At 36.4% G+C, this 12,855-nt stretch overlaps 1 protein-coding gene across 14 annotated transcripts in view; it reads right to left on the bottom strand.

Annotated features, from left to right (window-relative positions):
- SNAP91 (synaptosome associated protein 91) overlaps positions 1-12,855 on the bottom strand; it is a 139,874-nt gene that overhangs the window by 79,132 nt on the left and 47,887 nt on the right. For all 14 annotated transcript variants that reach the window (XM_025444874.3, XM_049092310.1, XM_049092311.1 and 11 more), the window contains exons 3-7: positions 11,027-11,169; positions 10,324-10,399; positions 9,231-9,333; positions 7,493-7,586; positions 5,876-5,987 (exon numbers count right to left, since the gene is read on the bottom strand). In XM_025444874.3, the coding sequence (XP_025300659.3) occupies positions 5,876-5,987; positions 7,493-7,586; positions 9,231-9,333; positions 10,324-10,399; positions 11,027-11,169 (528 nt within the window). The remainder of the gene's footprint in view (positions 1-5,875; positions 5,988-7,492; positions 7,587-9,230; positions 9,334-10,323; positions 10,400-11,026; positions 11,170-12,855) is intronic.

A 12,855-nucleotide genomic window follows, 5' to 3' on the forward strand; every position in this document is an offset into this window, starting at 1 on the left:
AGAATGTGATAAGGCAAGAACACATACCTCTACCACTTTTGAGGTCAAGTCTTTAATATGAAGATACAACTCCTTTTCTGCTCCTACTGTTAGACAACAGACTATCCTTTTCAAATTAGATGAAATAAAAATATATATTGCATGGTTATTATTTTAAAATACAGAGAAAATGCACTTACTACAATCTTATCTCTGAAGTCAACATAAAGAGAAAGTAAAACAGAGCAGCATTTAAGCAGGTGTTCAAGACAATAGAGGAGAAACACATGGCTTAACGTGTTTAACTGCTCAATGAATTGTAAAGGCAGTAAGTCCAATCAATGTTTTTGAAGCAGAAGTAGGAAACCAACAAGGGTACACACTAGTGAGAGGGCATGAGAACAAATCGGAACTTCATTTCTGACTGTTTATGGAGTTGAATAAGATAAGCAACTCCAAAATAACTGAGGTTTTAGGTTTAAAAGACTATGTATCAATAGAAATGAGATTAGGAAGGGCAAATTCAAGAGTTCTGTTTTGAAGATTGCTGAGTTTTAAAAACACAATATCTAAATTTAAGTGTCTACAAATAAGACTTGCAAAACTGATGCTCAGAAGAAAGATTACAGACTGAAAGAATAAATCTGGGACTCATCATAAGGATATCTCCATAGGAAACCATAGGGTTCCCAAAGAAAAATATATAAGAAAGCAGGAAAATAACTGGCTAGAAATGAATCATAGCAAAAACTCACATTTATGAGTGGTAAGGAAGAGAAAGATATGCCCATAAAAGGGAATGGGAAGATCTGTTATTTGTTTTACTGGTAAACCCTCCCACTTGAAATAAAGGTAATACGGTGTTGAATTACATATTAACAGGTATCTTTCCCCAATAGGGCAAAATCTCTAAGAGCACTGTGTTTGATTGCCTTACCCAACCTCCATGCTCTCTCTTTCTAGACTTAGGAGAAGCTAGGATGTCGGATACAAATTCAGTTCTGTAAATTAGACAGACCTGTGAGAGATCTGGAAGGTGAAACTGAGGTAGAAGCCATCTTCCTGTACGTTATTAGCTATTTCTGTGACAAGAAAGTCCCTAGAAATGTAAGATTATCCTTCCGCAGCATTCCACTGTCTACCCTCCACCCTCCAAGGTTCTGAGGAGTAGTGGTTATAGTCACACCTATTTGATATGACTCCCTACTTCCTGGATTATAGCTTCAGGTGTCTATTCTCTAGGTTCCTGAGGCTGCAAGGCAGCTGAGGTGGTGGCAGAAGTTTCTCATTTTTAGTGTACCATAAAGTGGTGGGCTCAGAAGTAGTAGCTTTCCTGGTGTGTAAGAATTTATCACTTCAGAAGTCATTCAGGAGGCTAAGCCTAGAACCACTTCTGATAATTACTTAAGCACCCAACTTCCTATATTAGATCCCTTTTAATTTAGAGTATGTGGAGTGGTTTCTGTTTCTTGAATAAGCACAGTATTTGGTATTTGAAGTACTTGTAGAAATCAGACCCTCATAATAGTCAAAGATGGGTATCTGGGACTAGATAAGTAACTGGCTGGATCTGAAGGCAGTGATGACCTACCCACAACTAACAGAAAATTGGATTCTCACAGTCTGTGCTATACAGGAGCAAAATGATTACTTAAATTGTCACCTATGGTTTTCTGAAATGAATAGCTAAAATGAAGCTTACTGGGAGAGACCGCCATGATGGGAATAAGACAAATAGAAGGTAGAGTGGATGGCTGCTCCTGACTCCAAAGGAAAATGACAACACAGGATTTTAAATTATTGGCTCGAGGCACCAGTCAGACAGTGGTACTCCAAAACTGCCTTCAAATAGTCTTATCTCTTGCAGACATAGGGCTGTCATCGCTGAAAGTCAGAGAGTCTAATCTTGTTAAGTTGCTGAATTACAATGTATGTGGTTAAGTTAAATTCCCAGCCTCACCACTGTCTCCTCTGTGAAAGTTAGGATGTTTATGGAGAAGAAAAACTAGAAAGGAGAGTGCTTCAGTAGATTCAAACCAAAGTGAGCTACTCTTGCCTGAAGAAGCTTTTCCTCAGTCTGAAGAGGCTGGTCCTGTCTTGCCTGGTGATCCTATAATGAAATCACCTTTCATGAAAGAATGAAAATTTTTCTTATATTCAATCCATCTATTTCTTACCCCTTTCCCCTTGCCAACTGCCTCAGTACCTAGAATGAGATTTAGAAGGCAGCAATCCCTGAATGTCCCAGGGAGACAAGTACAAAGTCTGACCCAGGACAAAAAAATAGAAGTGCAAGTCCTTGCAAATTCTGTTGGCAGTAGGGTTGCTAGATAAAATACAAGATACTGATTAAATCTTAATTGTAAATAGGTAACTTTTTAGCATAAGTATGTCCCAAATATTGAACAGTATTTATTAATATAAAAATATTCATGTTGGTCTGAACACAAATTTAACTGGGCATCTTACATTTTCCCTTCTGAAATCTGACAACCATCATTGATAAAAATGTAGAGAGTTGGGTACAGATTCTAAAGGTTCTGAATAGGCAGGAAGGCATATCACATTAGATTTCGTGATATAATTGATAATGTGTCAATTTGGGTGAACATGCTAAAAAAAAACATGGATTCAGATGCTAGCCTGAACATCTGGAATTAGCTCTAATATAGTGATTCCCAAACCAATATCCCAAACCAGTATCAACAGCACCACTCAGGACCTTATTAGGAATGCAAATTCTCAGGCTCAACCCCAGATCTACTGAATTAGGAACTAAGGGTTGAGGTTTAGCAATTTGAATTTTAATAAGCTCCCCAAATATTCTTAAGAAATGTCCTTGAAGCACACAGCCAAAAGACTTTTTTTCCTCTTCTGTCAGAGACCTTTATCTGGGTGACTAAGCCCAGGGAAAGGGGATATACCCAGACTTTCCAGGAACACTAACTCTAAACTAATGTTACTCCCCGGGAACCCAAAATGTTACTCTACATTCTACCAACTTGAGGGGAAGCTTTTTAGGGATTTGGCAATAAAAGAAAATTAGATCCAGTGGATGTACGCAACTATCTGTAGTTGAAGTTTCCCCAGTTACTGGAATATATGTTTGGAATAGAAATACTTTGAAAATAGCAGAGTCCCCACACTAGTTTCCTGAACTCTTGAAAGATACAGGGGTAGCAATTTTTTTTTTTTTAGGGGTAGCAATTACATCAATTTCCTCGATTAACTTGCATATCTGGTTTGTGAAATGGGTTGTAGGTAGAGATTTACAGTAAATTACTGTGAACCTAATCAGGTGATGACCCTTACTTGTAGATTTCCAGACATGTCCCTGTTACCAGCATACCAGCATAAAATCAGCATCATTCTTGACACTTGATAGGCAGCTATCAAACTAGAAAACTCTTTTTATCCCTATCCCCAAAAACAGAGCCCACCAGAAGTAATTTGCTTTCATCTGGCAGGGATGATAGTATATGCTTGCTGTCTTATTTCAAAGATATAAACCTCTCTGGCTATCACAATTCCACCGGTTGTCACATTAATGACATCAGGTTGATTGTACCCAGTGGTCAAGAATTTCAGTTATGCTAGGTACCTTGATAAGTCACATGTATGTCATGGAGTGGGAGAGAGAATTTATGAAAGTTCAGAGACTTGTTACATTAACAAATTTTCTTTGGGTCCAAAAGTCCCCTGCATGTGAAGAACAAATTGCTTCACCTTATAACCTCTATAACTAAAATGTAGGCCGAAGTTTGCTGAGCTTTTTTAGTTTTAGAGGTAACATATACAACATGTGTGTGTTCTACTCTATAAAGAGTATCAGGTATGGTGTCAGATTTAAGTAGGATCCAGATCAGGGGAAGGCTCTGAAACTGCTCCAAAATGGAACCACATGGGCCTTTGTTCCTATGGACTTAAAAGTACTCAAAGTGCCTGCAGTAGATCCAAATGTTGTAGAATGCATCTGGCACACTCCAACAGGAAAATACAGTGGAGCTTTGGAGCAGAGCCATGTCTTCTTCAGACAGTAACTAATCTCCTTTGGAAAAACTGTTCTTGGCTTGCTTATAGAGACTGAGATTCTAACCACAGAATATCAAGTGATCATAAGACCTCAAGTGTTATCTAATATACATACCCATAAGTTGGACAAGTGTAAGAACACTCTATCATCAAATGAAAGTGGTATTGAAGCAGTCAGCCTCAAGTGAATCCTGAATACCCATGTGGGTTGTACAAACAGATGGCTCATATTCCCACTGCACCTACTCTTCTGGGCTGTGTTTTTCCCTCCAATCATACCTATGGCCTTTGGGGAATTCCCCATGACCAGCGGACTGAGGAGAAAAAGAATTCAAGGTTGGTTTAGAGATGGTTTTTCATGCTGGCACTAGTTAAAATTGGTTTGCTAAGTCATTATATCCCCTCCTTGAGAGCAGAAAGAAATCTTACTATAATCCAAACTTCAAGCAGTGTATCTATCTGATTTTCACTTTATGTCAAAGTTAAGATGATGAGTTGGGGCGCCTGGATGGCTCAGTTGGTTAAGCATCCAACTGTTGATTTCAGCTCAGGTCATGATCTCAGGGTTGTGGGATCAAGCCCTGCACTGGACTCTGGGCCCAGTCCATAGTCTGCTTGAGATTCTTTCTCTCCCTCTCCCTCTGCCCCTTTCTCCATGCATGCTCATTTGCTCTCTAAAATAAGTAAATGAATAAAATCTTTAAAAAAAATGGTAAGACAAATGGAACTACACCAAAAGATGAGCAGTTACTAACTGCTGGCCTAGATGACCAAAAACTTGGAAAAAATAAAATTGGAAGATTGGTGACAAGGTCTAGAGAAAAGGTAGTGGATGGACCTCTTAGAATGGATAAAGAGCATGAAGCTATTTTCATTTTATGCAAATATAGATTAAAGGGTAATTACCACAAAAAGATTCTCAATGATCAAGGGATAAAAGGACTCTGTATGCTGATGAACATATTGCCTATTATAAGTGGAGGTTATGAATAGGTCCAACAACATAGTCTGATATATCTGCATCATTGCTAAGTCTTCAGTCTGTCAATACCTGAGATCAACTCTGAGCTTCTACTCTGGCATCATAACCCAGGGAGTGTAGAGTCATCCGCCAAGTAACAAGTTAAAGATTAATTCCTTTTACCAAGGAAAAGAGCAGTGATCTCTCTATTCTAGAATAGATAGTTTATCTTGGATATGGATTTATCACCTCTGCCCATATTGCTTTGCCAGTACCACCATCTGGGGAATTACTCCCCATTATGGTATCTCACACAATACTATTCTGCTACACAAGAAGTGAGACAACAGACGTACCCCACAGGATTTGTCAGTCTTAGCACGAATCCCTTTAGCCCAGAAATAGCTGATCTTACATAATGATGGAATGGCTCTACAGAACACGCTATTTTAAACCTACTCTAAGAAGATACCTTAAGAGTTAGAGATTCTGCACCACTGGCCAGTCTATGGTACATTGTTCACCACAGCTAGAGTATATGGGTCCAGAAACCTAGGAGCTGGAGTGGCTCTTCTATAATACTTAATGAGGTGGCAGTGGCTTCTTATTCCTATATGTTTCTAGGGGTGGCATCAGAGGTAGCCATTAGCACAATGACCAGGGGTTATTGGGACTTATTATAAAAGGCAAAGCCTAGAACCTTCAGTCATTCCGGTACTTTCTAAGCACCAAAATCCTTGTATGAAATCCCTTCTGCTTGAAATTTCTAGAGTGCTTTCTGTTTCTTGCACTTAATCTTTGACTGACATAAAAACTGACTTTATCTATTAAGTCTATGGCATCCAAATTTTTGCATTCTGATCCAGTCTTTATACAAAGATACCATTTTGAAGTTCTACCTACCAAGTAAGTTAATAACGCCATCATTGTAGCAAGCAAAAAGTTTGATAAGATCTTTGAAAAGAAGCATAAATGCAGCATTTATGACACCATTTGTTAGCTCATTTGGATGCACCTAGAAAAAGATAAAAATTTAATATGTTAATTACATGTCATCAAATGATAATTTTTCTCAGAGCATGTGAAAATGTCTAAAATGATTACTGAGAAATTAATCTATAGTCTACAAATGTTGTATAACTCTTTTAGTAGTAACTCTACCAATGTCAAAAGATGGACTGCAATTTTTTTTTACTTCAATTTCAGTCAAGGAAGTTACTTCTATCAATTTTAAGATATATATACATTCTATTTGATCAATGATTCATAGGTCAATCAAATCTAACTTCTGAACATCTAGTCTTTGTTACTTTTATCATGATATATATATATATATATATATATATATATATATATATATATACACACACACAAGCGCTGTTCTTTTTCCCTCTAGGACTTTTCTCCCTTAAGACAGAACTGTTTTTAAGGGCAAGAAAAGCAAAGAAAAACAAATGAATAAAGAGGAAAAAAAGTTAAGAAAAGCAATTGCATAAATATCTAGTAAGTCCTTACTATAAAATCCATCAAAAAACAAGATGCTTTGCTGCTTTTACTGAAATTTCAAAAAGAGATGGATGTTGTAACTAGGACTCAGTTATAGATTAAACCGTATGATCTTAACAGAAATTTTAAGTCACTAATAGATGGAAATCTTTGTTCCAGGCAACCACCAAAACAGAGGAAAGCTAACATTGTGAGTTAAGAATCTTCTTACATGTCAGAATATTTTATTTTCATGAATCAGATATGTTTATTTGAACTTTTCATTTTGAAATAACTGTAAATCCACATGCACTTGTAAAAAATACAGAGATTCTAAGAACCATTTAACCAGTTTCTCCCAATGGTAACATCTTACAACACTACTGTACAATATCACAACCAGGATATTGAAATTGGTACAAACCACCAGTCTTGTTCAGGTTTTCCCAGTTTAACTGGTACTCGTGTGTGTGTGTCTGTGTGTCTGTGTGTATGTGTGTAGGAGGGCTAAATATAATTTTACCACATGGGTAGCCTAATGTATTTATCACCACACTCAAGATAAGGGTATGGTTTTAAGAAACATGTCATATTGGTATTGCCAGGAGGAAGGACCATGACCAAACAAAAATAATGCTCTTCAGTGGATGGTGTCATTTAAGCAGTCTATATAAAATGGCTTCTAATAGCAGGATAAGGTATTTAACTATTTATTTAGGCTAAAGATACATCTTGCAGCTATTTCACCCTGTCAAACACCAAAGGAGAACATCATCCTGCTCTGAACACGAGGTTCCAAGAATGTCCCATTCATATCTTTCCATGACCTAAGTAAATGCCTGGGAAACCACTCAGGCAACCTGGATAACCAGTCATCTTTACCATGCTAAAAGCCGACATGAAGTGTTCAAGTAGGTCATCGAAATGAGGGAGACCTCAATCTGCTTCGTGAGTAGATTCCCAGCTTTATCTGTAGCCCTTCAAACAGAAGACAGTACTAATCATGTAGGACACATTTTCTAGTACGATACATACATCAAATTCAAGCAGTGCATCAATTTGTCCCTGCAGTATTGGCATACTCTTCAGGAGCTTTTCAGGAGCCATTGTCCTCATTACACCATCCGCCCTACAATTGTTTTAAAAAAAGAAATAGATGCAACTTCCTTGTATATGGAAATTTAAGACCACATGCATTCTTCCAAGCTGTGCCCCTTCCATTTCCCTGTTAATCTCGTGGGATGATTGAGCTATTAAAAGGCTGTAGTTGATTCCCCTCTACATTACTTCCTCTCATCGATTCTTGTTCCTCAATCACATGGGCAGTGCTTTCTTTCTTTCTGCACTGACCTCAGGAAGAAAGCAGTGTGGTATGGATAAAAAGAGATCAGTTGAATTACTGGATGGGTTTTTCCATATCTATAATAGAGGCGTAAGTTTTGTGAATGCCAGCTTGTTTGTTTTTGAGAAAGAGAGCACATGTCTTAAAAGTGCAGAGTGGTATATGCTAATAACTATCAAGGGAAGAAAAATGCAAGATGATATGCACAATTTGGACAAAAGGAGGTAGAGTTTAACTAGCTGTGGAGGACACAACTGGAGGTCCATGCCTGAGGGTGCATCCCACAGGGCACTGAAGCGAGTGCCCACCTACAGGCCTCTTATGGAGCCCTTGCATCCAGGGATGGTTCAGTGTGGCATTATTGAAATAGTTGAGGAAAATACCCAGCTCATGTCAACAGGCTAAAAAATGCCAACTTCCAGGGTCTCTCCCATTTCAAGGGTGGGGAAAGCATCCCAAAGTATCTTTATATACCCATAAAAGAGTGCAGAGGTTTCTACAAAGGCTATGGACCCACTGCAGAAAGGCCACAATGCAGCTGGGCATGTCAACATTGGTTACCCAGGGTCAGAGGAAGACATGTAAACTAGAATCATCTATAATGTGAAAGGGATGAAGTAAAAATCTTAATTTTATAAAATGTTCACCCACAAGAAACTAATTTATTTTGAACAGGCAAGTTTATATTGTTCAGCACCATGATAAAAAAAGTAGTTCAAAGCTAAGGCTGGGTCAGTCTTAGAAAAATAGCGTTGTCTTTTTGTGTGAATTCTTGAGAGTAAAATATTAAACATTCTGCAATACCCTGCCATTATTTCAAGTCAGGAACATTATAAGATTTATGGCTGGACACTTCTGATTAAATTCAGTATCTATTTAGAGGGAAATAAATGATAACGATGTTTCTGTTTCAAAGGGGTTTTCTTAATCCATGGTTAGTATTAATAATCAGTTCAATTATGGTGTCTCTGTGAGTGTGAGAGTGTGTGTAATGCTAGGGCATTATTACTTCTCAAGAACAGATCTCTACCACATACACAGTTTAGTTTTACCTCAATCAAAACACAAAGAAATAACTATTGTGAACTGAAGCCACTGTTCTTTAAACTTTGAAAGAACTTTAAATTCTCTCTCTTTAAAATTATTTAAAGGAATATACATGTTAACAATTATGAATTGATTTTAACAAATAAAATGTTATACCACATCAACTCTAGGCAGCTAATCAGATTTTCTGCATGAAAATATAAAGTAATGCATATTACAATATCCAGCCTAACTTCAATAATACTATTGGGTCTCTTTTTTCAGGTGATTGTAAACTGGGCCTTCATGACCAAAATTTTTGGTATTTAAGCTTAGTTAAGATAAGTCAAGTATGCCTCAAAGACTTACTCTGCTCAAATAAATATGAGAAAGAAAAAAACATACCCTTTCTTCACTCTGGCAAAATCAAATGCCATCTGTCTGTAAGAGAAAGCCTTTTCATTCAAATATCTACTATAGCGCCTTATGAAGGTAGACATATCATAACCTGGAAGGAAGGGCAGAAGAAATAAAACTAATCAATAAAATACCTTCAATTGTGCTTTGCTTAGTACCATTTTTTTTAAACTCCCCAACTGTAAATAATGCTAGGATGAGGTCAATAAATGTACCAGAAAGGTCTCATTTAAAAGCCTACTGAAAAAAAAAATCCTACTGCAAGAAAAACTTTAGGCATGAGACATTCCAAGACACTTCAATTTCGTTATGCTACAATCCTTGTACAGAATCTCTTTTCTGATTTTTCCTTGCATTTTTGTTCACCATTTCAAATAACAGGCTGTTTTAGGCTTAATACATGTAGCTATCTGAGAACTATCCACTTGCTTGGTGTACTTGCAACCAATAAGGATGATAAATGAACATATATGACTGTATTAAAAAAAATCCAATATTAAAGAAACAAAGAATGTTTCATTGGGAAAGTATTTTTCATTTCATTACCTTTTTTTTATTTTTTAATTAATTAATATTAATTAATTAATTAATTAATTAATTAATTTATGATAGTCACAGAGAGAGAGAGAGAGAGGCAGAGACACAGGCAGAGGGAGAAGCAGGCTCCATGCACCGGGAGCCCGATGTGGGATTCGATCCCGGGTCTCCAGGATCGCGCTCTGGGCCAAAGGCAGGTGCTAAACCACTGCGCCACCCAGGGATCCCCCGTTTTGTACTTTCATAAACAAATGACTATGGGTCTAGAATACTGACTGTTACAGTAAATACTCAAAAAGACAAAAAGCAAAATTAGAACACAATTTATATGCTGAGTTCTCTAACAGTTAAATATTTTAATGCTCTACAAAGTAACTATATAATTACTTTTACATTTTTTCTTAAATACAACAGAACTACCAGCTATACTAATTATAGATTAAGAACCTAACCTCACTTCAAAAAAAAAAAAAAAAGAAACAAAAAAACAAAACCTTGCATCAAAAGCATTATCCAAAAAATTAGAAAACATAAATATTCTCACCATGGGATCCACTTTTGTCCAAAAAATTGCTGAGATTGAACAATGTATTTCTAGAAGCCAAGTACTGAATAAATCTCTGAAAAACAAAAATCAGAATTAAAACCAGTATTTCCAAATCACCCCTTTAAACAATTGCTGATACTAAGCGATATTACAAATTCTCTTTATGATTTTTTTTTTTACTCAGTTATACAGTTTCCTAGTCTACTGACTTTCTCTAAGGAAAAAAGACCAAAAAGTACTAGCTGAATTAGAATTAAGTTTTATGATTTTTCATTTTTTATATAACAAAGATTGCAATTTAATATGATTCAGTAAGTACCCCATGTAATACGGGTAATTTTTATTTCATTAATATTTTCCAAGATTAAGCACTTTTGTGAAAGCAATTTTCACTTAAAGGTGCAAAAGACTGTTTCTAATGGGATGAATAATTTTATTGTCCCTTTCTCCTAACATTTTTGCCCACTAATACATTTACATGAGATATGCCTTTTAGATACTAGTAATATTTAATATTTCAATGTCTCCCAGAGAATGTCTAACTTAACATTTAAAAAAATAGCAAAATAGAATATTAAAATTGTACTCTGGACGATATTGAGCCATATATCTCCTCTTCTCCTACTTAATGAAAAGTAAAAGAGCCCTCCATAAATGCCTCCCTCCCTCACCAAAAAAAGGAAAAGTTTACTCCATTTACCTCATTTCCATGCACCATGAGATGATGTGTTGTGACTAAAGCTTTAAATACAACCACCCAGCTACTGTTTGTTGCCCGCTCAAAGAGTGTGTCAGCCATCTGAGGAATATTAACATTGGTCTCATTGGTAGCCTGGATCAAATCTATGAAAGTACAAGAAATTCAACAATGATATTAATCATTACATATGAAACTTCATTTCAAATTTTAAACATTTAAACCTGTTTACTAAAATAGGAGTCCCCAAATTGCTTTCACAATAGCTACCAAATTAAAAAAAAATAAGTGGTAATATTTTTACACATGCACACATATACATGATTTACCCAATGCATTTATTTTTTCTTGAGTTTATTTTTTTTCCATTGAATTCTCTTCTGTGTCTTCTGAATTTTATGTTTTCTCGTACTAATGTCATTCTTTAAAATTGCAAATTCCAGGAAAGCTAAGCCTCATGTTAATTCTCTTTTCTCATACAATTCCTCAAACATGTGGACACTTATTCTATACACCATTTGAAGGCAGTAACATAAGTGTATTTTTGTAAACATTAAACAGCTAAACACATACTTCACTTGGATTTTGATGGGTGCTAATAAATATACTTGCCACCCAAGTGGCAGAATGAGAGCAAATAATTTAAAAAATTCTATTACACTTACCTAAGCTTCCGAAGAATACCATGAATGCATTAAATTACTATTATGTGACATCAGTCTATAAAAGTAAACCTTTATAATGTATTCACTGTCCACATTTACGTATCAAATATGTACAATTCCAGCTATACCTCAGAGGAAAAGTTTTGTTTATATAGTGGCCAGGGTGGGCTGCCAGCATTCAGAATAACTGGTGAGTGCTGTCAAAAAGTTATCTGAGGCCAAGTTCAAAAAGGGTGTTGCCTGTGTTCTCCTCTAGGATTTTGATGGGATCTTGTCTCACATTTAGATCTTTCATCCATTTTGAGTTTATCTTTGTGTATGGTGCAAGAGAGTGGTCTAGTTTCATTCTTCTGCAGGTGGATGTCCAATTTTCCCAGCACCATTTATTGAAGAGACTGTCTTTCTTCTAACGGATAGTCTTTCCTCCTTTATCGAATATTAGTTGACCATAAAGTTGAGGGTCCACTTCTGGATTCTCTATTCTGTCAACTTTATGGTGAACTAATATTTGACAAAGAATGAAAGACTATCCACTGGAAGAAAGACAGTCTCTTTGAAGACAGCATCTTCAAATGGTGCTGGGAAAATTGGACATCCACCTGCAGAAGAATGAAACTAGACCACTCTCTTTCACCATACACAAAGATAAACTCAAAATGGATGAAAGATCTAAATGTGAGACAAGATCCCATCAAAATCCTAGAGGAGAACACAGGCAACACCCTTTTTGAACTTGGCCACAGCAACTTCTTGCAAGATACATCCATGAAGGCAAGAGAAACAAAAGCAAAAATGAACTATTGGGACTTCATCAAGATAAGAAGCTTTTGCACAGCAAAGGATACAGTCAACAAAACTAAAAGACAACCCGCAGAATGGGAGAAGATATTTGCAAATGACGTATCAGATAAAGGGCTAGTTTCCAAGATCTATAAAGAACTTCTTAAACTCAACACCAAAGAAACAAACAATCCAATCATGAAATGGGCAAAAGACATGAACAGAAATCTTACAGAGGAAGACATAGACATGGCCAACATGCACACAAGAAAATGCTCTGCATCACTTGCCATCAGGGAAATATAAATCAAAACCACAATGAGATACCACCTCACACCAGTGAGAATGGGAGAAATTAACAAGAAAGGGGAACCCTCCTGCACTGTT

This window comes from Canis lupus, chromosome 12 (assembly GCF_003254725.2).
Source record: "Canis lupus dingo isolate Sandy chromosome 12, ASM325472v2, whole genome shotgun sequence".
Taxonomy (NCBI): Eukaryota; Metazoa; Chordata; class Mammalia; order Carnivora; family Canidae; genus Canis; species Canis lupus.